At 43.4% G+C, this 26,904-nt stretch overlaps 2 protein-coding genes across 6 annotated transcripts in view; one reads left to right on the forward strand and one right to left on the reverse strand.

Annotated features, from left to right (window-relative positions):
- The first annotated feature begins 68 nt into the window (after window positions 1–68).
- LOC124001099 (neuroglobin-1) lies at window positions 69–10,121 on the forward strand. 3 transcript variants are annotated; one of them, XM_046307648.1, is made up of 12 exons: window positions 69–208; window positions 573–1,179; window positions 1,308–1,624; window positions 1,730–1,851; window positions 1,952–2,112; window positions 2,217–2,316; window positions 2,439–2,558; window positions 5,294–5,434; window positions 5,719–5,963; window positions 6,527–6,635; window positions 6,828–6,947; window positions 7,104–10,121. In XM_046307648.1, exons 9-12 carry the CDS (start codon window positions 5,866–5,868, stop codon window positions 7,254–7,256), a joined length of 480 nt encoding a protein of 159 aa, XP_046163604.1. In that variant the 5' UTR covers window positions 69–208; window positions 573–1,179; window positions 1,308–1,624; window positions 1,730–1,851; window positions 1,952–2,112; window positions 2,217–2,316; window positions 2,439–2,558; window positions 5,294–5,434; window positions 5,719–5,865; the 3' UTR covers window positions 7,257–10,121. The 3 variants fall into 3 exon arrangements, with proteins under 3 accessions (XP_046163604.1, XP_046163603.1, XP_046163605.1); XM_046307647.1 differs by having other exon boundaries at window positions 2,217–2,558; XM_046307649.1 differs by lacking the exons at window positions 69–208; window positions 573–1,179; window positions 1,308–1,624; ... (3 more) ...; window positions 2,439–2,558; window positions 5,294–5,434 and adding an exon at window positions 5,484–5,621.
- A 3,461-nt stretch (window positions 10,122–13,582) lies between these two features.
- Window positions 13,583–26,904, reverse strand: part of LOC124002011 (calcium permeable stress-gated cation channel 1-like) — a 34,648-nt gene continuing 21,326 nt past the window's right edge. For all 3 annotated transcript variants that reach the window (XM_046309221.1, XM_046309224.1, XM_046309223.1), the window contains 20 exons: window positions 26,133–26,220; window positions 25,581–25,618; window positions 24,119–24,261; window positions 23,206–23,257; window positions 22,980–23,088; window positions 22,212–22,285; window positions 22,045–22,125; window positions 21,817–21,937; window positions 21,475–21,608; window positions 21,196–21,318; window positions 20,219–20,372; window positions 20,006–20,112; window positions 19,396–19,482; window positions 19,197–19,262; window positions 18,916–19,078; window positions 18,724–18,829; window positions 18,079–18,246; window positions 17,818–17,930; window positions 17,269–17,358; window positions 13,583–17,129 (listed from right to left, as the gene is read on the reverse strand). In XM_046309221.1, the coding sequence (XP_046165177.1) occupies window positions 16,932–17,129; window positions 17,269–17,358; window positions 17,818–17,930; window positions 18,079–18,246; window positions 18,724–18,829; window positions 18,916–19,078; window positions 19,197–19,262; window positions 19,396–19,482; window positions 20,006–20,112; window positions 20,219–20,372; window positions 21,196–21,318; window positions 21,475–21,608; window positions 21,817–21,937; window positions 22,045–22,125; window positions 22,212–22,285; window positions 22,980–23,088; window positions 23,206–23,257; window positions 24,119–24,261; window positions 25,581–25,618; window positions 26,133–26,220 (2,215 nt within the window). In that variant the 3' untranslated portion in view covers window positions 13,583–16,931. The remainder of the gene's footprint in view (window positions 17,130–17,268; window positions 17,359–17,817; window positions 17,931–18,078; window positions 18,247–18,723; window positions 18,830–18,915; window positions 19,079–19,196; window positions 19,263–19,395; window positions 19,483–20,005; window positions 20,113–20,218; window positions 20,373–21,195; window positions 21,319–21,474; window positions 21,609–21,816; window positions 21,938–22,044; window positions 22,126–22,211; window positions 22,286–22,979; window positions 23,089–23,205; window positions 23,258–24,118; window positions 24,262–25,580; window positions 25,619–26,132; window positions 26,221–26,904) is intronic.

A 26,904-nucleotide genomic window follows, 5' to 3' on the forward strand; every position in this document is an offset into this window, starting at 1 on the left:
ATCAAACGTTAGAGGGCTGCAGGGGGTGGAGTCAAATATCTTGGTTTTGCTAAACATTATCCAGTAATTCTAAAGTTATAACATTGTAACAGTGTGTGTGGGTATATGACGTCGATATATGACTGTCTTTATTATGAAGCAGGAAGAAGGAGATAAGAATGTTGCGCTGGAATAAGTCTACGGTAGTTCTATCGTGCACGAGCATCAGGTTATTTTCGAATATCTATTTTTCAACATTCCACTATATTTTAATCTCACAATTGATTGTAGTTATGCATTGTGAAACAATGCTATTTTCTGCCCTAAAACAGTAGTTTAGCATGTACTATGTTAACACCATAGACATAAGAATACCTCTCTGCTAATGTTAGGAGAAGGAGTTTGGTTGCTAGGGTAACCCTTGCGCAGGCTCACACCATGTGCTGCTGGAGCTTTTCTCCTGTTTTTTTCCTGATATTTGTCAGTTCTGTGGAAAATAAAAATAGCTGAGTTTTTCTCACTGTGAGAGGTGTTTCTTGAAGAGGTGTTTTTGGAATATAATCAAAATGTCTTCCTTTTTTTTCTTTCCATAGCTGTCTGGTGAGTGTTGGGTTCAGGAGGACACACTGCTGCTAGGATGCAGGAGCAGAGGACCATTGTAGATCATCAGGCTTTCCTGGAGGATGGCCTGAGATCAGACGTGCTGCTCCAACACCAGCTGCAAGCAATGAAGGAGGCCCACAAGCAGCAGCTGCAGGAGACAGAGAGGAGACAGGGCCTGAAGAGAAGGATCCAGCAGAACTCTATGCTGACAGCAGATGTCGACAGATAGTCTAGTACTCCAGGACCTCCCAACAGGTCAGACAATCGTAGAGGTCTATCACATCCTCTGCAGCCTGAGCATCCGTCACAACTGTCACACAGAGAGGATCACAGCAACTTCAGCATCAAGGCCAACAGAAACAGAGCAGCACCAACTAAGTAAAGAGGAGAAAGAGGAGGCGGAGTGTCAGAGGAAGTTCCGTGCTGTTCCTGTGCTTGTCCAAGTGTTTTTGCACCTATATGATGCAGGTGCGACAGAGGCAGAGGAAGGAAGGCCATGAACAGAGGAAGGACTTCATGCTCTCCATGCAGAAGCCCTTCAGCTTCCTGGAGAGAGATGAGAAGAAGAGAGAGAAGCTGATGGAGAGCATTTGAAAGGTATGTTGCCTAAAAAAACATCTCTTGAGCTGTTGCTACGGTACAGGAAATGGTGTTATAAATGTATTATTATCCTCTCTAAATCTACCCCCCCCCCCCCCCCCCACTGAATTCTGCATGCTCTGTAGAGGAGGAGCTGCGCAGGATGATATGCATCCAGCCGAGGGCCTAGGAGAACTTGAGGAAGTCCACAGCACCTATAGAGAACCAAACTCATACTGAGAACCCTGAACCTCACAGCTCCCAGCACACTAAGATGGAGGTCCTGGCCTTCCTGGATCAGACCACCTCCCAGGTCCCTGACTTTGATAGGCTGCACAAGGCTTTCCACAGGGAAGCCTTGAGGAGGGCCGAGAGGAAAGATGTGACCAAGTGTCAGCCCTTCCACCTGCGGACATCAACCCTGCCCTCAAGAACAAACAGGAGCAGCTCTGAAAGAGAACAAGTGAGCTTACTGTAACACTCTGCAAATAGAACTTAGTTCAGTATAGAACTGATATGTTTATTACTTTGGCTTTGGTTTGTTTCCTCGTGTTATTTTTGTTCTCAGGAATCCATAGTCAGTGCCTTTTTGAAGAGAAGCAATTCCTTTGGTGGTTTAACATCGCTGTCTACAGATACGCTTCCCACCTACATTACAGATGCAGCAAGGAAACACCGTATGGCCATTAGGTAAGAGGGAACTGTGAAGTTCACTATCAGATGTGTCTCTTTCATTCGCACAGATCACAGTAAAGATGACTATTACTCTCTCTGTCCTATGGTCCATCAGAAGGTCTGTGGAGCAGAGGGAGAGCACGGAGCAAGAGAGTGCAGAGTTTATGAGGAAGCACAGGATGAGGTCTCAGGCCATAAAGAAGACAGTGGCTGTCCGTGCCAAGGTTATGGACCCTCACAGCAGTCTGAAAGAGATGAGAAGCTGAAACAGCACTGGTGAGTACTTGGAAATTCCTTAGATGAAAACTAAAAAGAACAGACTGATTAAAGAGTTGTACTGTATTTCTTTACCTAATGTGTCTGTGGCTCTGTACTTGTAGCGAGTCTGAGCAACAAAGGATGAAAGAGTATAAGAAGGAGCTACAGGATATGAAGACCAGAGTCACTGACCATCCTTACCTCTTTGAATAGGTGTCACAGGTAAACTATGGGCTTGCAATGACCTGGAAACTACATTTATGGAATTGCAAACACTTGAGAAGAGCCTTTGAACTGTTAACTGCCCCTTTTCTATTCCATTGCTTTTGATGTAATTGCTCTAGAAAAACGCAGAGCGACTATGCAGAGTGAAGCTGGTTTGAATGAGAGTTTGAAACGACACCAATCTTCAAATCTGATGACGATTGTGATGACCGAAGTATTGAGAGTAACATGGAGAAAAGGTACTTACAATGACAACAAGGGTGTGTAGCAGTGTGTCTACCCACTAACTGTTAGTTGTATTCATACAATATATAATACCACTAGGAATACCACTGCAGCTGGAACTCCAAGGGCGCCATGTGGTTTGGTCATTTATACAATGTTGTGTTACATAATACAGGGAGACTGTCATAAAGTATTTAGTGAAGAGGTGACAAATACTGCAGCCAAGCAAAACGTTGATGTAATTACAATATAGACCTTTTCTAACCCGACATGTCTGATTTAGGGATGGAAACATAGACGTCTGGGAGAAAATTGAAGAGGTAGAGGAAGAGAGCGTGAAAACCAGAGTGGAAATAAATGTATGATCAAAAAGGTCGACCCGGCATGAAACTCCATATAGCCATTTTGTTTCAAAGAGCACTATGTTCTAAAATAATTCTAGTCTAATTGAACTATGTTGACCCGGCCTTTGACTGTCTGACATGTTTGTTATGGATTATGACCTTTCTAAACAGGGACATGTGGCCTCTGGAGCTTTTAAATTGATATTAACTGGAGTAAGTGTGAGAAAATTAATAAAGGTTTATATAACTATATATTTATAAGTCATTTTGAATTTTACAATGGCAGGGTATTATGGAATATTAAATGTATGGCTGCATAATATTTCAACCTTATTAAAGCTGACTATCCAAGGGCTTATTTGGTTTTATACAATTTTAAAAACAAAACATAGGCCAATACTACAGATTCTGAATGGTCCTGGTGTAGTTAGTATGTCATCCCTCACTGATAAATCAAAGTGCTGACAGTGATCTAAGGGATATTATAGTACGATATTAAATCTGTCATGCAAGGCCATAAATATGTTGCCAATGGACAGGTCCAATAAGGACAGGAAACGTCAGAAATGGACATTTCTTTGATGCTTTGGTTAAGGTCTCTGGCTATTTCAAGAGCCACAGTGCCAGTTAAGTATATAGGTCTAGACATGCTTCTGCCATCACAAAAGGCATTCAGTGCACTGCTCTCTGCCCATTTCCACTTCAAATGGGGTTTAATACTGGCCTCCACAGTGAGCTGAAGCAGTTTACAGCCATGTATTTATGGGATTTTGCTAACCAGATGGAAATATCTGAATATGTATGTACATTACTGGATATCAAGTTGGCTGATGAAACACACTCAAAGAAGCTGACAACAGATCCCTACACACTGTAGCTGGCAGCCGACCACCATTCCAAAGGCTAACAGCTATCTGGAATCCTAGGGGCAACTCTACCCTAAACCCTAACCCAAACCTTAACCCCTAACCCTAACCCTTACCATAACCATTTTACATTTCAACTTCAATGGGGTAGTGACGTCCCAAGGATCCCGGATAGCAAGGACCCATTCTAGAGCCATACCTTGTTGTCTCCATGGAGACCAGTTTATATGGCCATTTGGAAGGTACCATCACAGAACCGTGATGTGAAGTCCCACCTCAAATGTTTGGCTGTATTCGGATAAAGATGGCTATGGAAGTCATTTTAGTGACCTTAAATGGTATTTTACACTGTACAGTAGGCCTGAAGTCCCATCAATCAAACCAGCTGTGATCCCATCAATCAGCTGAAATCTCATCAATCAAACCAGGTTCACATTGGTTGGAGATGCTTGAATGACAGTTCCAAGAGAGCTCAAGCATCACATGACAGAAGTTCAAGGGCTCCAGTGAGGTTGTCATGGAAACCATGTTTCTCCTCTTTACACCCCCCAGTGGTCAAGCAGAAGACTGCTTTTTACCATCTTGGGTATTCCATACAGAAGTTACTATAAACACAGAGAACGCCATGGCTAACAGCATAAGATCATATTGAATACAACACTATCACCTCTCTGGCCCAGAGAATAGTAGGGCAAGGCTGTTTAATTACATCCTAACTTTAAAGGTGTGGGACAAAACCTATGTAATGAAACGGTTGAGCAAGCATTCCAATAAAACAGGCAATAGCATGGCTGAGAAAAAACCCATCTCTTATGTGGGGTAATGACATGCTGTAAGTTTGGCCACCAGACTTGGTCATCTGAGTGTCTGAGAAGACGCCTCTCCAAGCAGTTAAACAATAACCATATACTTTTGCAAAGGTGGAGCCCTCAAGTCTGTTATTACTTCAGCTACATTATAAAAATTCCCACACATTTCATTATTCAAGTGCTCCAGATTAAGTGTCTGTGGTTGAAGCACTACAGAGTTTCATTCAGTGTAGTTTTTGGGCATAAAACTATCTGATGGTAGAAAGATTCATAGCAAGGTCAAAGAGCAACTCTAAAATGTTCATTTGGGCCCCAATTGGGGTCTGACATTCCCCATTATGCAACATCATGCTTATGATGAACTGTTTACTTATCCCGCATTAGTTCATTGCACTCTAACCTTATATGAGGTGACCAGTGGGAGGAGTTATAGGAGGATGGGCTCATTGTAATGGCTGGAATGGAATGAATGTAATGGTATCAATCACATCAAACATATGGAAACCACATGTTTGACTCGATTCCATGCCACTACAATGAGCCTGTTCTCCTATAGCTCCTATCACCAGCCTCCTCTGGAGGTGACAGTGCAAGTCAAGGTACACCCTATATGTGTTTGTTTATTTATGGGGAGGTTGATGTTTTTGACAGCCCTTGGTTCACCTGCAGGAGGAGCTGTAGCTCATCACATACTCAACAGATAAAAAGAGAGAAATCTTTCCTTCTTTAGTGGGGTGAACAAATCCACAGCGCTGGAGAGAGAGCATAGCAGGAGAGAGAAAGGGGGAGGGACAGAGACAGCAGTCAGTGTGACAGATAAGAGCGGCGGATGACTTGTCTCTCTCTGAATGCACCGTGAGCAAGAGAGCAAGTAAGTGCACAAGGGTGCCTGCCAAAGCAGCTCTGCACACACACACACACACACACACACACACACACACACACACACACACACACACACACACACACACACACACACACACACACACACACACACACACACACACACACACACACACACACACACCTTGTGAGGAGAAAAGAGTCTCACAACCAAGGTATGCTGGGATTTGCACACATCCAACGATCATAAGTTCCTCTTTCTATTGTTTTGGTTTTCCTATGTTATGTCTTCCCTCTTGTACTTACACTTAGTTTCCAGGTGGGTCGTCAGAGGTTTCCCAAGCCGAGTCTACAACAGTGTAATGGGTTGCCCAGACCGGAGGCTTTTCCTCTGATCCTGCAAAGAGGTTGGCGTATTCCTGCAACGAGAACTAGTCCTCACATTGAGCGACCCTGGGCATGGAGAAGCTGACAGAGAAAGAGAAGGAGCTGATCCGAGTCAGCTGGGAGAGTCTTGGCAGGAACAAAGTTCCACACGGAGTCATCATGTTCTCCAGGTACAGTTCTGAGCTAAAGCTTTTTATTTTGAGCAGTTAGGAATGGAGGGAATAAAGGTGTTAGAAGAAGTTGCATGTGTTCCTCCATGAAGATTTCATGGTGATTCGTATATATGAGCCTTTACTGTATGTGTACCAAAACAGAGTGTTTGTATATTTCTGCAGCATTTTGTTTTGTAAGAAAGTTGACTGAAACCTAACCATTCACTACAATTTGCAGTTGTCTGCACTGAAAATATCCCGGCATAGTGCAACATAGTGTAAATAATGTAGTCACCATAGTAAACAGTACTTGGAGAGAGAAATACACTTAACCAACACAGATAGTGCATCGTACACTCCCTATACCGGGACTGGAGGCTTGACTTGTTGCTTGGCGACTGGCTGCAATAGTCTTTATTTTGGAACTGCTGCTACTAAAACAGACGCTAGAGAAGAACTGTTTCCGACAGTCCTATTAGCGTACACCAGACATTAAAATCAGAACTATTGTGTGACTTACGACTATGTGTATCTACAGTATCTGCACCTACAGTACTGCATTGTGTTCTGTGTCTGTGCAGACTGTTTGAACTAGAGCCTGCACTCCTCAACCTCTTTCACTACAACACAAACTGTGGCACCATACAAGACTGCCTCTCCAGCCCTGAGTTCCTGGACCATGTCACAAAGGTAACTCTGCTCAGCCCATCACTGTTAAAACTGACAGTTAAATGGCTGATTCATGGAAACAAATCCACGGAAATGTCTAACTTCTTGCTGCATGTTGGTGTATGTTCACGTTTCTTTGTTTTGTGTGTGTTTGTGTGTGTGTGCGTACATTCTTGTGCGTGTTTGTGTGTGTGTGTGTGCTTGTGTGTCCAGGTAATGTTGGTGATCGATGCAGCAGTCAGTCACCTGGACAACCTCCATACCTTGGAGGATTTTCTGCTCAACCTGGGGAAAAAGCACCAGGCAGTCGGGGTTAACACCCAGTCCTTCTCTGTAAGACTACTGTCACTCTGATCACTTACTCTAATACATTACTGTCATACTGTGTGTACTGTACACTATACAACTTTTATGAAACACAACTTGCAACAATTTACCAATCCATGCCAATATTCAGAATATTTGCATGCATGTGTGTGTATGTTGCAGGTGGTGGGGGAGTCCCTTCTCTACATGTTGCAGTGCAGTCTGGGTCAGGGGTACACAGCCCCGCTGCGTCAGGCTTGGCTCAACATGTACACCATTGTAGTGGCGGCCATGAGCAGAGGATGGGCCAAGAACGGAGAACACAAGACTGACTGAAACATCCGCTTGGGGTCTGCTACCAGTTGCTGTCTAATCACCCTCATGGTTGCTATGGAGTAAGGTTGTATAACTCACAGCATAAAGGTTTGATTGCTGTATATGGTGAACGAATGGCGTTATCACACTTGACACAACAAATAATGGTTGAATCACCTGGTGTTCAGAGTTAACTGTTTTTGCTGTGGATGTTGTAGCTGCCAGAGTGCTGCTATAACATTGTGGGGATGTTATGGGTCAACCAGACCCTTGGTCTGCAGTTTGAGTTCCTCATATTAGAGGAAGCATAGGGTTAAATTAAGGTAATAACTGAAATTGCTCTGTAAATAATGCCTTGGTGTATCTACTCAAATAATTACATTGATTGTGGTGATTTTTGTGATGTATCTTAGTCACACACTTGTCAAACACTGGCTATATTGGCTGCATTACTTGGCTGGAATGGGCAGCTTCAATATGGGCCCTCTCCCAAATCAACCAGTGATATAGAAATATTGATCACAAAAGTACAGTATGTCCAAGATTATTGTTTAGAGTGATTATCATGATTCTATATTTATATCTTTGAGTTAGGCTAGGGACCTGATAATGGCACATAATAATGCTCTCCTTTCTTTGTGTGTCTCCATGACCTGGAGTGTAACAATCCTTAGAGGTGAACTTGATTCTTAAATCAATTGGTATTATTAACAAACACATTACTTTTGATGATGCTAAATAGAAAATGACAAGAACTGTTCATGTATTCTAAAGCTTTTCTATGTGATCTCTATGACTGTTAGGGTGTCCATGGGCACCTTTGTCTGAAATGTGTATGTTGGCACTCTCCTCTCCTCTGCTCTGACAGTAGAGGTTGTAAAGCTCACGTTGCCATATGCGTATTACCATAATATTTCAATAGGCTTCAACTGACTGTTACTTATTCTAAAATAAATGGTTATTCTCCTCCCGAGTTCTAGCTAATTGATGTAATGGAACTCAACAGTAGATTATTTGCTTGAGGGTCTTTGGGCTTGACTTAGTTTAGGCTCATTCAGTTTTCACTAATTGTAAATGTAAAGTGGTGTTGAACCACATACTGTATCTATATATTGTAAATACTGCTATCATATGTTGTAAACAGGCCAGAAATATAGTAGTAATCTATTTAGGCTTTTTGGACCCAATAGGTCATTGACAAATAGGGCGGCAGGGTAGCCTAGTGGTTAGAGCGTTGGACTAATAACTGAAAAGTTGCAAGTTCAAATCCCGAGCTGACAAGGAACACATCTGTCACTCTGCCACTGAACAGGCAGTTAACCCACTGTTAGGCCGTCATTGAAAAGAAGAGTTTGTTCTTAACTTGCCTAGTTAAATAAAGGTAAAAAAACAAAGCCAGGATTTATTCAGACATTTTTTCTCCCCTATTTTTTCTCCCCTATTTAGCTCATAGTATCTTTCTGTGGACAACCGTAAAGCATTTATTGATAAACAAATTTCACTACATCCAACCTGAAATAGTAAGCAATGATAGTTAGAGATGATAGTTAGAGGTGACAGAGATGATAGTTAGAGATGACAGAGATGATAGTTAGAGATGACAGAGATGATAGTTAGAGATGACAGAGATGATAGTTAGAGATGACAGAGATGATAGTTAGAGATGATAGTTAGAGGTGACAGAGATGATAGTTAGAGATGACAGAGATGATAGTTAGAGATGACAGAGATGATAGTTAGAGGTGACAGAGATGATAGTTAGAGATGACAGAGATAGTTCGAGATGTGTATGTCCTTTTTACTGCTATGAACACATTTACCTATATGCTTCTATACAGTGTGTATCATTCGTTATCTTCCTGTACATTGAAAGTCACAATGCCAAGTTAGCTACAATACACCAAGTATTTGATAATAACACTACACTACTATATCTCCAATCTGCTGATATGTGGTGAATATTGCTTCAGTCTGAGATTACTTTTATACAATGTATTTTTGTATTTTCCAGTGTTTTACGTATGTGAATGACTATATGCCATTGCAAACACAGTTTTTTTACAAACTGTTACGTTAACCACAACATTTATGTCAAATCCATGTATTTTTCTTTTTATTTGCAGCACAAGGCTGTTAAGCATTTTAAGTATTGATGAGTGAGCTTTTATCCTTAAGTCATGATAAGTGTAAGAGAGACATTTCTCCTCAATCAGTATAATTGCCATATTATCAATGTGTGATCCCTACAAGGATGTCTGTTGGCATTGGAAACACAACCATTTCATTACCATGTCTAAAGGAGATCTCACTTTATCTTTACTTTCAATCACCTGTGAGCTTTATTTTCAGGCCATGGCAGCACTACTAATTCAGATTTGTTCCTCTCTCCCACTTTCCAACTAGCATAACGAGTTTCCCTTACCAGATTAACCCTTCTCCTGAATCAAAAAGCATTATCAATAGAGAATCTACATTGAACATGCTTTTTAGTTCAAGAATAAATTTAATCTGAGTCTAGGAAACCAGACCTATGACTTGAACACATTTTCTAATATGTCTATACATGGCACTAGGCAGATTGCTGTGTGTATTGTCTCGATTTCAAAGATCTGTGAGTAGGCCTGTTTTGTGTGTGTGAATTGCATTGGTACATTTAAATAACATGATATTCTGTTTATGAGTGTCTCAATGTCTACCTCGTCAACTCAGCTGCGAACAGCAATGATTTCAACTATCCTTTAACCAAAAACACATGACACTTAATGCAAATACATACTCCCTCAAACAAACAGCTCGTAAAATGGACCCCATCCTATACTTATGTAATGTGTTGTGTTCTTACTCAATTAATAGTAAATAAAGGTGATCTTTTGTGGACATACTACTGAAAAAAAGATGACAATGTTTATTGTTTTTCTTCCACCATGTTGGTTTGTTTGTCAGTGCGATGGAAGTAATGCTGAGTTCAGGGTTTGTAATCAATCACACGATGCACAATTTCCCTCGCTCTGGTTGGCTATTCCTTGGGATTATGTAACATCAGTGTACTGGCTGGCCCCTTCCCTGTGGCTATACAGATCAGAGGGACTTCATCTGAAAACCAGAGAGCAGAGTGAATATCATCCCACTTAATCATGCAAATGTCACATACATCACATCCCCAGGATTCAAAGAACTCTTATCCGCTACATGGCTAATGTGCTTTCTTGCCCTCAAAATGCAGACGTACAACATTTTTGAAAGTATTAAGCGAAGCTTTGTGTGTGTGTGTGCGCGAGGGAATGGGAGAGATGAGAGAGAGATGGGGACTAAGTTATGTACTGTATCAGATTGCCCAAACTCCATTCAACACATTGGATTCATTTATCCCACAAAGCATTTGCATATTCAATTTGCTTGCATCATTGTAAAAGTCACATCCATGAGCTGGCTGTCTGCTCTGGTGATAAAGCAGTAATTGACATGAACCAAATCTCTCTCTCTGCAGCGCTCTCCATCTTCTCTGTCTGAGATTTTGGTTGATTGATGCTGGTCACTGCCTGTCCTACTGTAACTCAAAAGGGAGTAACACTTAGGCCGGGGTGTAAATTCGGGGGATTGAGCTGAGAAAAACATTTAGTTTAGCACATCATTCATCACATAACATGGAGATGACCTGCTGCGCTGAGGATTGCTATTGCGTATTCACCTCCACTATAGGTATAAAGGTCTTGTGAAGCAGCAGCTGTACAACCCAGTGGCCTATGTAGGGATATAGAGACGGTTTGGCCAATTGCCATAGGTAAAGTATACACAAGAGATGGGTGGATACAGAATAATTGAGGTAAGTATCTGTACTCCAGAGTGATCAACAGTTGTCCCATGAGGCCACTTGAGGACATTGTACATTACCATACCTGATAGCTGCTGGAGGATCAGTCGAGACTGATAGAGAAAAGCAGGCAGAAAAGACAACAGACAAGCAATGTGTTTTGGAATGAAGGGGGATTGGATGTTGTCATGGAAACTGTGGAGCAAAGGTCCAAAGTGGAAGGAAGACAGACACTCTCCTCAAGTGGTGCTGGCTGGCGGGCGGCAGATATATGATACAGAGGAGAAGGGGGCTGTAGAGAGATGGAGGGGGCTAGCAGACTGGGGCTAATCAGGTTAGCACTCTAAGATCATCCAGCCTGGAGGCAGCTGAGCACTGATGGCTTCACCACTGCTGCACGTCAACACTTACCTTAGCAACCAGAGGAAAAGCACTTCTGTCTGCTGTTTCATGACAGTTTTATTACAGTGTTGTTAACATGTCATAAACAGGTAAAGATTTTCTGTTGAAAGCTTAGAGTTTACAACTGACTTCCCAGTTAACTTGAGGTGTCTCAATTGGCATAGAGTGCTTGTTATGCTTTTCTCTGTTGGTACAGACTGCTCCACTAAAAAGTACAGGCAGGGATACAGAACATTGTTCCAGTAAGGTAGTATCTCTCTCACTTGACTGACTTGCAGTATAAACATTAGAAAGGTTATATTCTAATGGAAGTATGAAGCCATGGTAACACTCAGATGAAGCCACTCTCTAATGGCACTGTTCTCCTGCATTAGATAACAGGTCTTGACACCTCTTCTGGGAGATGGAGACAGTGGCATTTCATGAGGACAACGTTCCTCTAATGAGCTCCACCTTCTGTGACACGCTGCCTGCCAAGACCTTCACAGCTCCACACTGGATCTCACATCGATCTCCTCCAAGATCTGAGAGCAAGACACTGTCCCCCCCGGTCTGGCCTTCAAAGCCCTGGAACACACTGATCATCTGTCTGAGTACACTCACAACTATAGCCTGCATCTACAAGTCTCCTGTAAAACGTATGCAATCTGGGGGTGAAAAATATAAGCTGTGCTTTGTTTTCTTTACATAATTTCTAACTAAAGATATGTAAATATAAAACAGCAGCAACTGATTAAGCGGAATTTGCATGTGGAAATAAGGAGGCAGCATAAGCCGTGGGGGAAAAGACAATATGGTGGGCTGCAGGAGGTAGAGACATTCTATTCTGAGCTTCTGAGATGAGAGAGGAAAAGCTCTGTGCCACACACCCAAAGGAATTCACCTTTCACTAAGAAGCGTGCTCCAAGCAGTTGCCTGTGGTGACAGGGGAAAATATCAGCCGTTTTATTTCTCTCAATGGTCAAATGGCAGTGATTTATCCCACAAAAAAACTTATCAGAATAATAGGTTTTTATCTTCCCCATATTAAAGTCTCTGTAAATGAATTATTGATAGCGCACTAAGCGTAGATTTGAGGGATGCTGATGCACAGCACTAAGGGCGATGTTATTCAGTGGTATTGGAGACTCAGCTTTCCTTCTCTACCATGCTCTGGCGACAGGCAGCCTCACTCAATGAGTTGCCCCCGTTCAACCTACAATCCCCACATGAAGCTTACAGGACCAATGAGGTCTCCAGTATGCACACAGGCTTGTACCAGGGCTAGTCTGTATGCAGAAGCACTTCTCCAAACAGTGGGTCATCAGGGAGGTGAGCACCTGCATGCATTAACCCGGTCTCTGCAGCTCTGACCGGGGCGCAGTCTTTCCTATTAACAATGGGACATGGTGCTGCCAGGCAAATTCATGGTCATTGTGAACAAATCTGATCAGCAGAGAAACTCATTCCCCACACAACCTTGATTCAGAACCAACAGGCTTGACCATTAAAATGCCTTTTGACAAAATTGGGGATTTTGAAAAGGAAGTTTAAAATATAATTTGATGCAAAAATGTTTAGTATGGCACATACATTGCAAATCAGAACATTTGAGGACAATAGTTTGAGAACAATACCAGTTTATGAAAATGTTTCTTAAATGATTGCAAATTGACCAATGATGGCAGGTTAACCTTCTCTCTTGGACCCTGTGTGAGAACCTAGCACTCATTGCTGAATATCCAAACGTGCTTGGACAACGAGCCGCTGTCAATTGTAGACTACATTTTCTCATGGCCAGCATGAGAAACCACACCATATAAAAAAAACACTATAAAAGCCTGGTCAACTCTCAGCAGGTCCCCCTTGGTTTTTTTCCTTGACAGGAAGCGCAGTGCCTTCTGCTGAACTTGTGACTCTGTCCCCTTCCCTAGACCACAGGAGACAGAGGAGAAAAGGGAGCCTGTTCCCTGTAGCACAAGATGTGGGGCACTAGTGGCCATGGATTCAACTTGAATTGCACTCACAGCACTTCAAAGACATTCGACACAGAACAGCTCAGGCATGTCCGGTGGGAGGTCAGTGCTATACACTCTCCCACTGTTCCTCAACCTCAGGTTAAAAAAGAAAAACAAGCCACACATTTACATCAAGATGACAGAATGTTTGTTTTACTTTATTTCCCTGCAAAAGTAAATGATTCAGAGAAATCTATAAGTAGTACTTCAGTAAGGACACACCAGTTTCCTGTAAAGGATGAAAATAAGAGCTTGGCCTAAGTGGAAAACCACTGTATCCCCAAAATAGAGCCAGGGCACCCATGTGAAGAGCATTTGATGTATGAGCACAAATGACAAAGAGGTACAACAGAGCTAAATTTGGAATCAAATCTCAGTGAGTTTTACAAGTACATTCCCACACTCATTGTATTTGGAACATAAAGAACCAAGCTTTCTTTTTGATGTTTACTCAACCGTTATGACCACCATAACAAAAATAAATTGATTAACATGTTTTAATAGGAAGAGACCATTTATGCTTGATCTGAAAATGTGGTAGGAGGCACCGTGTGGATGATGTGACGCAATTGCGGAGCCTACGGAGGAATGCAGAGGCCAAAATGAGCTCTGTACTGCGTCGCCGTAGCCTCAACTTTTGTAGCAACGGAGAGCTCCATATAGCTCCGCATTTACATGATTGGTTGACGGTAGGTTGGGGCGGGAGGTCCTGTATAAACACAAGCTCACTTCCTTGACAACAGCTCTGCGCTGCTCCACGAAGCGCAAGAAGTATGAATGCCCCTACTTCTGAAGAGGCCGTACCGCTGTAAATGCTGCACGGCCAATGCAGACATCGGATTGACCAAGTAGCGCCTATATATTAACTTCATGGCCTGTGAAACGACATGCTGAAATCCAGAGCACACATTTGGTGAGCTTAGGCACTTTTTTTGTTTATGGTTTCTGTGATGTGCTGTTCAAACTGATTTTACTGTGTTGCTCTCCACAATTAACATCTCAGATGGTAGCGTAGGCCTACACCGTGAACATAACACAGTGACTCGTTTTGGGATGATCAATTTGTTTTTATGCTGGACATTTGTTCATAAAACAATTCTAGTTCCCCTGAAATTAAACAAATAACTTAGATTTTATAAGACACACTAGATTTATCGTATAATATTCTGTCCGTTTCACAAAACCACTTCTAACAAACACTATTTATAATAATAATAACAAATTATAGCAAATAAAGACCGGGTATTTAAAGAATATACTTCAATGACCATAAAATGGCAAAATTCCCAGGGATGCACTAAAGTACCTGGACCTGTATCTTTGGGTGACATTTCTTAGGCAAACAATTTTACATTTCTAATTTTGGAGTACTATTCTATATATATTCTGTAGCTTTCTTTGGGTTCAGGAAAAACCAGGAACCACCATTTATGCATAATGACAAACATAATTAACAATAACTTATAACATTGTAGGAAGGGCCAAGACACCAGAGAAACAAGTTTCAAAGGAATCTACAAAGAGCTTGGTTATATGATCACAGAATACAACAGTTAGAAACTGCAGACAGAGAGAGTGACACCCACAACAAGGCACCTTAAGCTACAATCCAAATGATTTCATTGGAGAAAAAAAAAATCTGACTAGAAAATCCAGTCAGCACATAATGAGTCAACATCATTAGCTCAGTGGTCTGTGGAGCACACTGTTTGTCAGATCTGGGTATTTAAATTACTTTCAAATGCACTTTGAAGTAGGTATTTAGATGTTTTTGTTATGAAAATACAAGCAGTTGAATATTAGAATGTATTTTGGGAAATACATTTGTAAAGTATTTGAAAATAGTCAAATACAGACAATTGTATTTTCAAATACAAATATTTTAATACCATGCATTTGAACCTGGTCTTAGGGGTGTTATTTTAATTTGACATATTTAATTGTTTAAAATAAAAAGCAATTCATAGGAAATTATTTGAAAATACTTTAAATAGAAGCGGACTTTGGCCACATTATTTTTTAAATACTCAAATTAAACCGAAAATAAGTATTTTGCATAATACTTATTTAAACCCTGCTTGTTTATTGGCTGAGGGAACTATTCATAGGAAGATGGCTTCTCACACAAATGATGGGAGTAACATAATAGCTGGTTATGGGTGGCATTTGATAGAACTATGGCCATACGCTACTCTGTGTGTGTTTGTTAATTTAAGTCTGTCTACATCTTTTCCCTGGTTTTAATTCAGTCCATGCAGCATATTTCGGGCCATGCTGGATTGCTAGACGAAAGAGCGATTTTCTTCAAGGCACAGCAAGAGAGCACGATTACTAACCACAATCAGTTTACATTCAGTTTGGCAAGGAAACCTCGCCGTCGAGCAGCAAAACACTTGCAATACAACTCTAGCAAAGGTTACTGTATGACTGTCAGCTGAGTCTTATGCAGCATTAGAGAAAGCCGTTTAGTTTGTCATACTCCATGTCCACCCTCAATGTACAGACAAATCCTTTCTCTTATACAGCATTCTCAACATGCAGTGGAGAGGACTGGTTTGGACTACTGAAACCACGATGCAATAGAGAACGATTAGTATTTTTTTTCTTGACTACTTTTTGCTGCCGGACATTTATGCAAAACATAAAACCAAAGTAAATTGGAGATCATGTTTTGACTACCTGGACTTTGTCCAACAAGAAGACACCTTTTTCACAGTCATATTTATAAACAATAAAGGGATGGCACCATAAATACATTGTTATTAAACAATAAGCAGCCTGCCCCTCAGCACAATAATATCACATACAACGGGCATCTACAGAATAGCAAAAACAACAACCGTGACAAAACAAAAATACAATAGCATCAGGTCCCATTGGGTTCCTTGTGCCTTCTCCTCCATAGGGAGTGTTAGAGCTCTGAGATCCACTCTGCCCTCCATCCGTCTGTCCTGTTCTCTCACTGCAGATGGCTTGATTACAACCCGCAACCCTCTGCCTCACAGAGCCCTACCACACCAGAGCCAAGACCACTCTGTCTAGTAGGGTAGTTGGCGAAATCCACCCCTACTCCTGTCCCAGTGTCCTTCCTCGCTAGTGAATTCATTCCATGCAACTTATAGAGGGAAGAAAGGGAGAAAATTATGAAGCAGTAAGTCAGAAAATGACAGCACTTTTGTTTGAAGTATCCTCCGTATGGTTCATTTATGATGACAGCTTTGAGAGATGTTGTGGTGTGGTCACTTTGACTTCTGTACACTGAGGGAGAGAAGGCCACTTGCATCCTTTCTCCACATCCCCGCCACAGGGCTGAGGAAGAAATTATTTCAGCCTTGGGTTCCAACGAACCTTCAAAGACACAATCCAAATGGTCTCACAAACATGGGTCCAGTCAGAGGGGCTGAGGCAGTTGGATGTGATTCTGAGGTTAAAAGGTAAATATGCAGCATTGTGGCATCTTTCGCTCCCTTATATCACAGGTGTAGGTCACTGGTTACCCACTGGGCTGTCCATGGCGTAGTAAGGGTCTGGCGGCTCTTGGAGCTCTGTCTCAACGGTTTCAACCTGGTCCTCCTCCTCCTCTCGGTCCTGGGAGCTGGCCATGGTCCCGTAGCTCTGGTGAGCTGGGGAGGGCATCGGGGTCAGGCCTAGCTCCGGCTCCAGCAACACAGATGCCAGAAACAGCTGAGGAGAGGGACACAGAGACAGAGATAAGTTACTAATGACTACAACTGAGATATTACCCATACAGATCTTGTTATGAGAATATTGTACAACTCTGTGAGGAATTGAGAGAGTGGTGTGATTGAAGGGAGGCAGGTACATTAGATGGGGTGGTGGAGGGGGTGGAGCTTCTCTCTGCATTAGTGAAGGCTCCTTCTGCTGGCTGGTCAGCAGACACCTGGTCTGACATCTGAAACACATTGGCACAGAAGTCATTTAGCCTTTGAGGGCCTGTGCTCTAATCTACACCCACCAGAAGTCCAGGAGGGGTCAAGAATAATCTCTGATTGGGATTCAATCTCACCAGCACAGCCACAGCAGATGCTTAAACACCACTTCACATAAAGACATTGCATATGGTTGAAGCACTTAGGCCTAATCAATGACGTTAGAGTTTATCCTAAAAAACTGTTAAGGCTTTACTAGCCTAGAGGCGTCACTACAGACCCTGGTTCGATTCCTGGCTGTATCACAACCGGCCGTGATTGGGAGTCCCATAGGGTTGCGCACAATTGGGCCAGCATCGTCCAGGTTTGGCCGTCATTGTAAATAAGTATTTGTTCTTAACTGACTTGCCTAGTTAAATAAAGGTAAAATAAAATGTAAATTAAAAACTCCACTATGTCCAATTGTTAATACGGTAGCTGACCTGGTAGCTTGATGACTTGTCTGGCTGTTTCCTAAGGCATAGGCCAAGGAGGGAGAAGGCAAGGCAGGAGAGCAGGGACACAAAGGTGAAGAGGGTGATGGGATGCACTGGGCCTGGAGCACAAAGGAAAGAGAAGAACCACAATCAAGACCTCACCACCATATGACCCACTCTAGCTGCCACTAAGCTATATCTGATTAACAGTGGCTAGCCCACATGTATTGGTCCGTTTGATAGACTACGGTAACAGGAAGTACACACCCAGTCTGAGCACGGAGAAGAACAGGAGCCAGAACATGCAGAGGATGGGCGCCACGATGACCTGGCTGATGGCTGCAGTGTGGATGCGCTGGTTGAGCTTGGTGGGCACGTAGGCATAGTAGATGTTGTAGCGGTCCACCATGTGTTTCAGGATCAGGTAGAGCAGCCCTGAGAGACAGACATTACAGAGCTGACTGATGAGGACATATGCAGCCAATCACCTATTATAACATTGTTAACTTCCGTCTAAAGCATAGTTGTGGTCAATTCAACTCGCATTCCTGTCAGTTGACTTCGGAATTTAGTTGGAACTGACCAACTCTGGGCTACATAGTGAATCACAGGTTAAAGACAGCATGCAGTTGAGCCCAGGACTGATACAATGTGGAAGGCATGTGTCAAGGCCTGGAGAGTAGTAGTAAATAAAGGATTGTTGCAGCTCTGGGCAGAGACAGGAGTAAAGTGGGCGTCTGGCTCCCAGCTCGCTGTGTCTGAGTGTCTGGGACTACAGCACATTCACTTCACACAGTCTGCACCAGGCTGGCAGCAGAGGTGACCAACATTACAGTAGCAGGAGAGAGGCTTCCACTCCACACCGAGCGGACACACACACAGGGAGGAGGGGGCGCGTACAAACACACTCACCAAAGGGCATGATGATGGGACAGGTGATACTGTAGGTCATGCTAACAGCATAGATGCACATGGTCCAGGCATACTGCAGACCAAACTGGAACTCATAGGCCTGGCTCTGGAGAGACAGACAAAACACACTTGAAAAGAAAAGTTACATCAATAATTCACACAAATAATACAGTCAAATACTGCTCCTCCCACCCGTTTGACGTGGATGCGCTCGGCCCCGGGCTTGGCCAAGCAGAGACGCAGCGCATACACCATCAGAGCTGGGATACGCAGCAGCTCCATGGCTGTGCCGATCAGGCTGGACGTGATCACGTAGTTCACGAAGAACGCTCCGTTATCAGGCAGGAACACACACCTGCACACAGAGGAGAGGAAGCAAAGCCTAGGTGCATGTTCGCTGTATATGGCAGTTGTTTCAATGCCCGCTAAGCATATGGTACCATGGCATTAGAGGCCAGAACTATTAAACATACTCAAATTTGATATTCTTGTCTTCCAGGAAATTGACATCAAACAGCCACCTGAAGAACAGGTCCAGACTGGAGATGAAAGAACCACAGGTACATTAGAGTAGAAGCACAGGGTCTTGGATCAAGTGTAATCTCTGTAACGATCATATCAGGAAACTATAAATGAGCTGTTCGGTCAGCATGTATGTTTCTATATTCATACCTGGAGAGACCCAGCGAGGGCAGGATGATCACCATGAACACCAACAGTACAAAGCACTTGTGCATCGTGATCTGGTTCTCACTGGATCTGAGGACCCCCACGACATAGACCACATTACAACAGAGGACATGCAGTTACAAAACACGTTTGGAACATGCAGTATATGACAGAATTGCACTCCCTCACACCATTTCAAATGTAAAGGACTTCATAGTGGGCTCATTACCACGAGCAGAGCTTTTCACACCAATAACTGTAAACATTTGATTTGCATTCAGTCGTTCACACACCACGCCTTCACAACACACGGGTGGGTGGTGGGGGCGGTTATGTAAAGAGACGGTGCTCATAGGTGCCGTGTGAGGTTGTCTCCTCCGGATGCAGAGCTATTCTGCTCCTCAGTGCATAGTGACCATTGTGCATATCATTATCTCTACAGAGATCACTATGACAACCTGACTAGAGAAGTAGCACAGGCAGACAGAGCACGCAGAGAGAGGAGAGAGAGAGAGAGAGAGAACTGTTGAATAAGGTGTTCAGGGACAGAACTAGGCCATAGGTTGAGTGTCAGACAGTGTTTGCTGGGGCCTGCAGCAGTTCAGTACTCTACCTGGTCCAGTGAGACTCGAAGAAGGCAGAGTAGTAGACTATGAAGGGTAACAGGACAGAGAACGCCCAGAGCAGGAGAGTAGGGAAGAACTGAGTGATGATCGGGCTCTATGGGGAGAAACCAAAACATTGAGTTCATTTTGATATAGTTAATTCTGGAGTTTATTTGCTTTGGTACAGCACCACAAACACTAATTCTGAAATGAATTCTGACCCTCAGGCTGTCAACAGGCCGGGTGACGTTGAGTTTGTCCATGGTGTTGACGATGATGGCGGGCGTGGTGAGGAAGAAGAGGAGGAGGAAGAGGAGGATATTGAGCAGGACAAAGCGCAGCCACCAGCGTGAGCCACACAGCGACAGGTTCTCCCTGGAGACAGAGGTAAACAAGAAGTCAGATACTCATCTATCCAAAATCCTTCACGTCATATCGCCACTAATCTGTACTACTGTGTAAACCCACAAAGTATGAATACAACAAAAGCAACCCCTAAAGTGAGAGGGAGTATGCTCCAGCGCACTGACTACTCTGGAGTGGATACCAGGTTGGACACATCACACTCCTTTTTAAAGAAGGGAAACAGTCGGTTACCCAGAGCGACATGCAGAGACAATGTGTCACAGCCGGCCGTGACCGGGAGCCCCACAATTGTCTAGACTACCTGCACCAGGAAGCAGTACTACTCCCTCCACACAAACACACACTGCCATACACACAGCCAATGAGGCATGAAGCACAAACAGCGAGCACCGCGTGGCGGGGATACCTCACCGGCTAATCCCACCATACACATGTAACACTCACATTATGTGACCTCAGAGGGGCTGATGGTTATCATCTAAACCCTTCATTTTATAACTGATCTCAAATACACTAAACTACCAACAAACAATTTCATTAAAAAAAATAAAAAACACACCATCTAAGATAACCCCACACAAATATAATTCTAAAATCCATCTAATTAAGATGGTTAAGTGGTTGAGTGGAACGGCCACATGGCAGTGACTAGAGACGGCACTCTTGTAAGAGAAAGTAACAGATTAACGACCTCTGCAAAACAGCTTTAAAAGTCTGTGGCAGGGCACAGCTCGTTAATATGAGTCAGGTTGAATTCCGGCCTAAGTACAGTTAGATAACCAAATGGGAGGGAATTTCAAGCCATGATCTACTTTCAGATCACCTCACTCACCAGATGATGTCGCTTGGAGCTGGGGCATAGCCTACACCCCACCTGTGAGACTGAACTACCGTGGTGATGCTAGACTGCTTGGGTCTCCGACGGCAACCAACCCGGCTGTAGTCCTTGACAATACTGTAGGGAGAAACACAACGTCATCACACAAAAACAGGCAGAGACACACCCATGAGCACATTCAATCAAACCCTGTAACATGTTGGCGTGCCATGCATGCACTGCGGGAGACTGCAGAACAGTGAGTTAACATGTCAGAGGTCATAGTTCACTCACACAGCAGTCATCCTCTCATCCCGAAAAGTCACGAAGGAGATGCCCAGCCTCTTGAGCGAGATGCGGTGCTTCTCTGCATTGAACTCATCGGTCAGTTTCTCCTCTAGCTCACTGTAATACTGCTCTGCATCCACCTGCAAAGAGTTGAAAATATAGATTAGCAACATACCAGTATTATTCACCAAGTCTAGTCATGCCCCTTATTGAATTTCTATTCAGACTAAACTGCACATTGCCACGCAAATCAAATGTAGTTTTTTAGTGCCATCCAGTGGCAAAACGCAATCAATGCACCATAATTACTATGACCAAGGTTCACAAACGTTTCTGTTACAAAAGTACCTGCTCAAAGCCGCACACATCACAGAAGAAGATGGTAGCACAGGGGTGGGTCTTAATCATGATCTTCCCCTCCTTCTGGGACATAGTGGCGAAATACAGCCTTCCCTTCATCGCCTTCCGTCTGAAACACAACAACTCAAATCTGCACAGAGGAAAAAACAAAAACAACAAAACAGGGATTGTATTGGATTACCGACTAACTTCTCTATATTGTCATAGTTACTGTACCGCTCAGAGTCCAGCAGCATCAGTTTGTGTACATTGAAGCAGAAGCGGACGTCAGTGACAGTACAGCTGGGGTAAGCCTCACTAGAGTGGAGGGAAGAGGGACCAGGTTTATTACCATCAGCAGTATTTTGAGTGCGTAAAGAAGTGAGAAGTAAACATAAGATTACTGGAAGTGTTTTGTGATGAGGCCTGGGTCGGAGATCTCTCTGGGGATGCAGGTGATCATGAGAGTCCTGGCCACCTGACAAAAAAACAACAATAAGTTTGCCAATAATAAAAAGTAAGATGGTAACCATGCATTACACACATCAAACAGTGTCTCTTTCAGTTTTCAGAGACAGTAACCTGACTATGTTACCTAGTAATCATTACACATTTGGCCAGTGGTGGAAAAAGTACCCAATTGTCATACTTAAGTGAAAGTAAAGATACCTTAGTAGAAAATGACTCAAGTAAACGTGAACGTCACCCAGTAAAATACTACTTGAGTAGAAGTCTAAAAGGTATGTGGTTTTAAATATACTTAAGTATCAGAAGTAAAAGTATAAATCAAATTCCTTATGTTAAGCAAACCAGATGGCACCATTTTTAGATTTTTTTTTTTAGTTACAGACTCCAACACGAAGACATCATTTACAAACAAAGCATATATTTTTATTGAGTCCTCCAGATCAGAGGCAGTAGTTGACCAGGGATGTTCTCTGGAGAAGTGAGTGAATTGGACCATGTTCCTGTCCTGCTAAGCATTTAAAATGTAACGAGTACTTTTAGGTGTCAGGGAAAACATATGGAGTAAAAAGTACATTATTTTATTTAGGAATTGTTGTCAAAAATATAAATAGTAAAGTATAGATACCCCCCCCCCAAAAAACACTTTAAATTACTACTTTACACCAGTGCATTTGGCCAGGTTTGAGGAGCCCTGACACACACACCTTCTCGTCCTCTCTGTACTCCAGGCGTGAGGAGTGGTGAGCCATACACAGCACTGTGATGATGAAGTAGAGCAGAGCAAAGATACTGTGGAGCCACAGGAAGCTGTCCCTAAGAGAAGATCAAGAAAAGGCATTTCACATGACTATTGAATAACCATGATGGTCAAGATATTCATGAACATTTCTTGAAGTTGGCAAAAAGAGAAGACCCAGGCCTTTGACCTACTTTGCAGGAAGATTAGCCACAGTCGTTCTTCCAAAATTCTCAGGATTATCCCCTACAGAAAAGAAAACATGACAGTTATTTGTTGAACAGTCATTTTTTTGTAAGAAAGAGACGTCAAACTATAAAAGGAATACCATCATCTTTACATGGTTAAGATGGCAAATGGATCAAACAGAGGATTGTCTCATCCAATTTAGTAAAAACTCAGTGAAAAGTTTAAGACAAAATTGCGAGATTAGTCACGTCTCCACCCTCTATTTTAGTTTCGCTCCATTTATTTACTGTTTCTATGGTGACCGATATAAGGGTGTTGGTTAATTTAATGACAGGGTGACACAATGGTCCATATAGATGACAGCCAACAGTAATAAAGTGGCTATGGAGAACACTGGTCCCCCCAGACCTCAAATGTGTTTGCTTTACATTCTATATGGGAGCTTGCGCAACATTTAACTGCCAACTGTCATCTACTCTACTATCCATTACAGCTAACAACCTCTGACACCAAAGTCTATGTCGGGAGGAAATTAAAGTTGTCATATTCATACTTTGCTTGGGGAAGGCCTAAGTTAAATACCACTAATGTAACTCAATTGAGCAGTAAGTCAAATTGCAGACAATGTCTGTCTGTGTTTGTATCTGTGGTGTGTGTGTGTGCGCGCGCGCACGCATTTGACTGTGTGGCCTACGTTTCGGATGTCCCTGGACAGACTTTGTCAGTTTGTGTTTATAACTGTGGTGTGTGTGTGTGTGCAAGCCCACCCACGTGTGTGTGTGTGTGTACGCGTGCATCTGCGTGTTTGCATATGCATGTGTGGCCTGGTCTCTCCTTGCGAGGTGCCCCTCTACCTCCCCTGCCGTTTAGGATATCCCTGGGCCTCCCAACACGGGCCAAGGCCTCCCTCTAAATTACCTAGGAGGTTCCCGGAAAAGTTGACAGGCAGGATGATGGCCAAAGACAGCAGGCAGACCACGGTCATGAGCAGGATGATGTGGCGCTGGAAGGACAGGTAGGTCGTAGCGTCGATGCCACATTTACTCCTGATCTCATCATCCCTGGAGAGACAACACAGAGAGAGAGGATCTTCCCAGGATGGCAGAATCAGCAGGCTGGGATGTAAATGAGAACGTGTTCTCAACTGGCCTACCTGGTTAAATAAAGGTGAAATTAAAAATAAATTGAAAAATAAAACTGAAAAAAGGGTTCCAAAAAGGTTCTTCGGTTGTCCCCATAACACAACCCGTTTTGGTTATACCTGGGACCCAAAAAGGTTCTTCGGTTGTCCCCATAACACAACCCGTTTTGGTTATACCTGGGACCCAAAAAGGTTCTTCGGTTGTCCCCATAACACAACCCGTTTTGGTTATACCTGGGACCCAAAAAGGTTCTTCGGTTGTCCCCATAACACAACCCGTTTTGGTTATACCTGGGACCCAAAAAGGTTCTTCGGTTGTCCCCATAACACAACCCGTTTTGGTTATACCTGGGACCCAAAAAGGTTCTTCGGTTGTCCCCATAACACAACCCGTTTTGGTTATACCTGGGACCCAAAAAGGTTCTTCGGTTGTCCCCATAACACAACCCGTTTTGGTTATACCTGGGACCCAAAAAGGTTCTTCGGTTGTCCCCATAACACAACCCGTTTTGGTTATACCTGGGACCCAAAAAGGTTCTTCAAAAGGTTATCCTACAGAGACAGCCAAAGAACCCTTTTAGGTTCTAGATAGCACCTTTTTTCCCTTAAGAGTGTGGGATTGGGGAGGGAAGTGTAGAATCGCCTTCTGTGCCAAGACAGATTCAGAGGTACTCCACGGTAGTGATATTGTGGGGCCTGCTCCTCAAGCCTCTGTAACTACGCCACTCCACTCCACTCCTGCCAAACCTGTGGTGGCTAAGGGGAGCCCAAGTGGAGGGTCTGAAAACCCACTTGTCTCTGAAAAAACAGGAGGTGCCTGCTGGTCCCACAGCATGGAGGCAGGCCAGGCCACACAGCTCTATCAGGGTGGGTTAGCACTTTTCCAGGGATCCCAGGGTGAGGTATACAGTCAGCTACTAACACAAGGACTAAAAACAGCACCCAGATGCACCCAAACTCCACCATAATACTTTGGAAACCATGGACACAGAGGAAGTCACTGTTTTACGGGCCTAAATTTGTTGAGTGAAAGTGAGTCAGACTCGAGCAAGTGCAAATACTCTATGGTAAATCATGGCACAAAGGATCCCATGAGCACACACTCGTTTGTTTTCACTGCTTAATGAGATTTAACACGAGTTCGCGTTTTGGGATGACAACATTGAAGAGAAGAGCAATAAAAGAGGATAGAAGCGAGGATGGGGTTGAGAGTTCAAGGGTCAAGAGATGTACACTTACTTCATATGATAGATTGTTGTAAGCCAAGAGCAGAAGCCCTAGAGACGGAGCAAAGACATAAAACATTCAGTGGATCGCTTATTAAATACAAATCGCTGACAGACTGTGGTAGGCATTGCACAGCACGCCTGGCTCGCCGCGCATCTGTCATTTGCATAACATTAAGGTCTACGAGCTGAGAGGATAATGGGGCTTTAATAGGTCTAGTCTGAGGCATAAACGACTTTACTGCTGTCAAACTCTTGGAGAAGACCTCATGTCTGAGTCAGTCCTACGCCATCATAAACATGGTGTGTCACGTCGATGGTGGTGGTGACCCTAACCAGTCACGCAGGTGTCTATGAAGTCATTGTCTGAACTGTCCGCCTTTTCATATTTTGTTTGTGCAGTTGGACGTTTTATCAACTCAATTAAGGACAAGTGCTTTGGTCAAGTGTCAGAAATAGGTGTGCCCCACTTTAATTCACACTCAAAAAGGTCACCCTTCATAAGCTATGCCCCTAGACCGATCCTACGGTCTGGAGTTGGAGCCATAACAACAGTTGGACTCACCAAGTCCTTGGTCTCGGAGTCTGAAGGGCTGGACTCGGACGGGGACTTCTCCTTCTCACTCTGCTCTCCGTAGAACAAGGACGTGAGGCTGAGAAGCAGAAGAAATACCAGGTTTATCATATTGATGGACAATGTGTTCCTTCCTACAGAATAGGAGGGAAGGAAGCTTATCATGTAGATTGCCATCCCACGAGGGAAGGTACTGTACTGCATGAGCAACAAGTCAGCGCGATATGAGACTACAGCCATTAAACACATTCTTGGAAGGATGATTTCTACACAGTCACATGGACAGCGTTGAGTGACTGTGGGAAGTTAATATCCTTTCCTTCCCACAGACAGGTGGGCACAGAGCTTGCAGACAGCATGAGTGCTAATAGTGTTGGCTGGGTCTAATAGCTTTACCATGCAGGCCCCTGTACTCCTCTTAGAACTCAAGTCAAACTGAAACAGAGGGTTCTCCAGCGCAGCTGAGATATCAATGATGTGAGGGGAAATAAAGGAGCTAGACGAATCCAATGAAGCATTGTGATGATTAAGTTTGGTGGTGCTTCTCTCGTGGCGACGTCGCTGACAGCGAGACACTTTAAGCAGTATAATTGAATTAGCGCGACGGCAGCCTGCTCGGCAGATGTCGCTGACTCGGGGGTAGCAGAGAGCCGCTGCTGGTCAGGCAGAACTAATCAACCCCACGCTCACTGGAGAGTAGCTCCAAGTCAGGCAGAAGTAAGCTGTTGCAGAGCCTCAATCTGCAGACCCACACAGACTACTG

The sequence above is a fragment of the Oncorhynchus gorbuscha genome, linkage group LG17, assembly GCF_021184085.1.
Source record: "Oncorhynchus gorbuscha isolate QuinsamMale2020 ecotype Even-year linkage group LG17, OgorEven_v1.0, whole genome shotgun sequence".
Classification (NCBI taxonomy): Eukaryota; Metazoa; Chordata; class Actinopteri; order Salmoniformes; family Salmonidae; genus Oncorhynchus; species Oncorhynchus gorbuscha.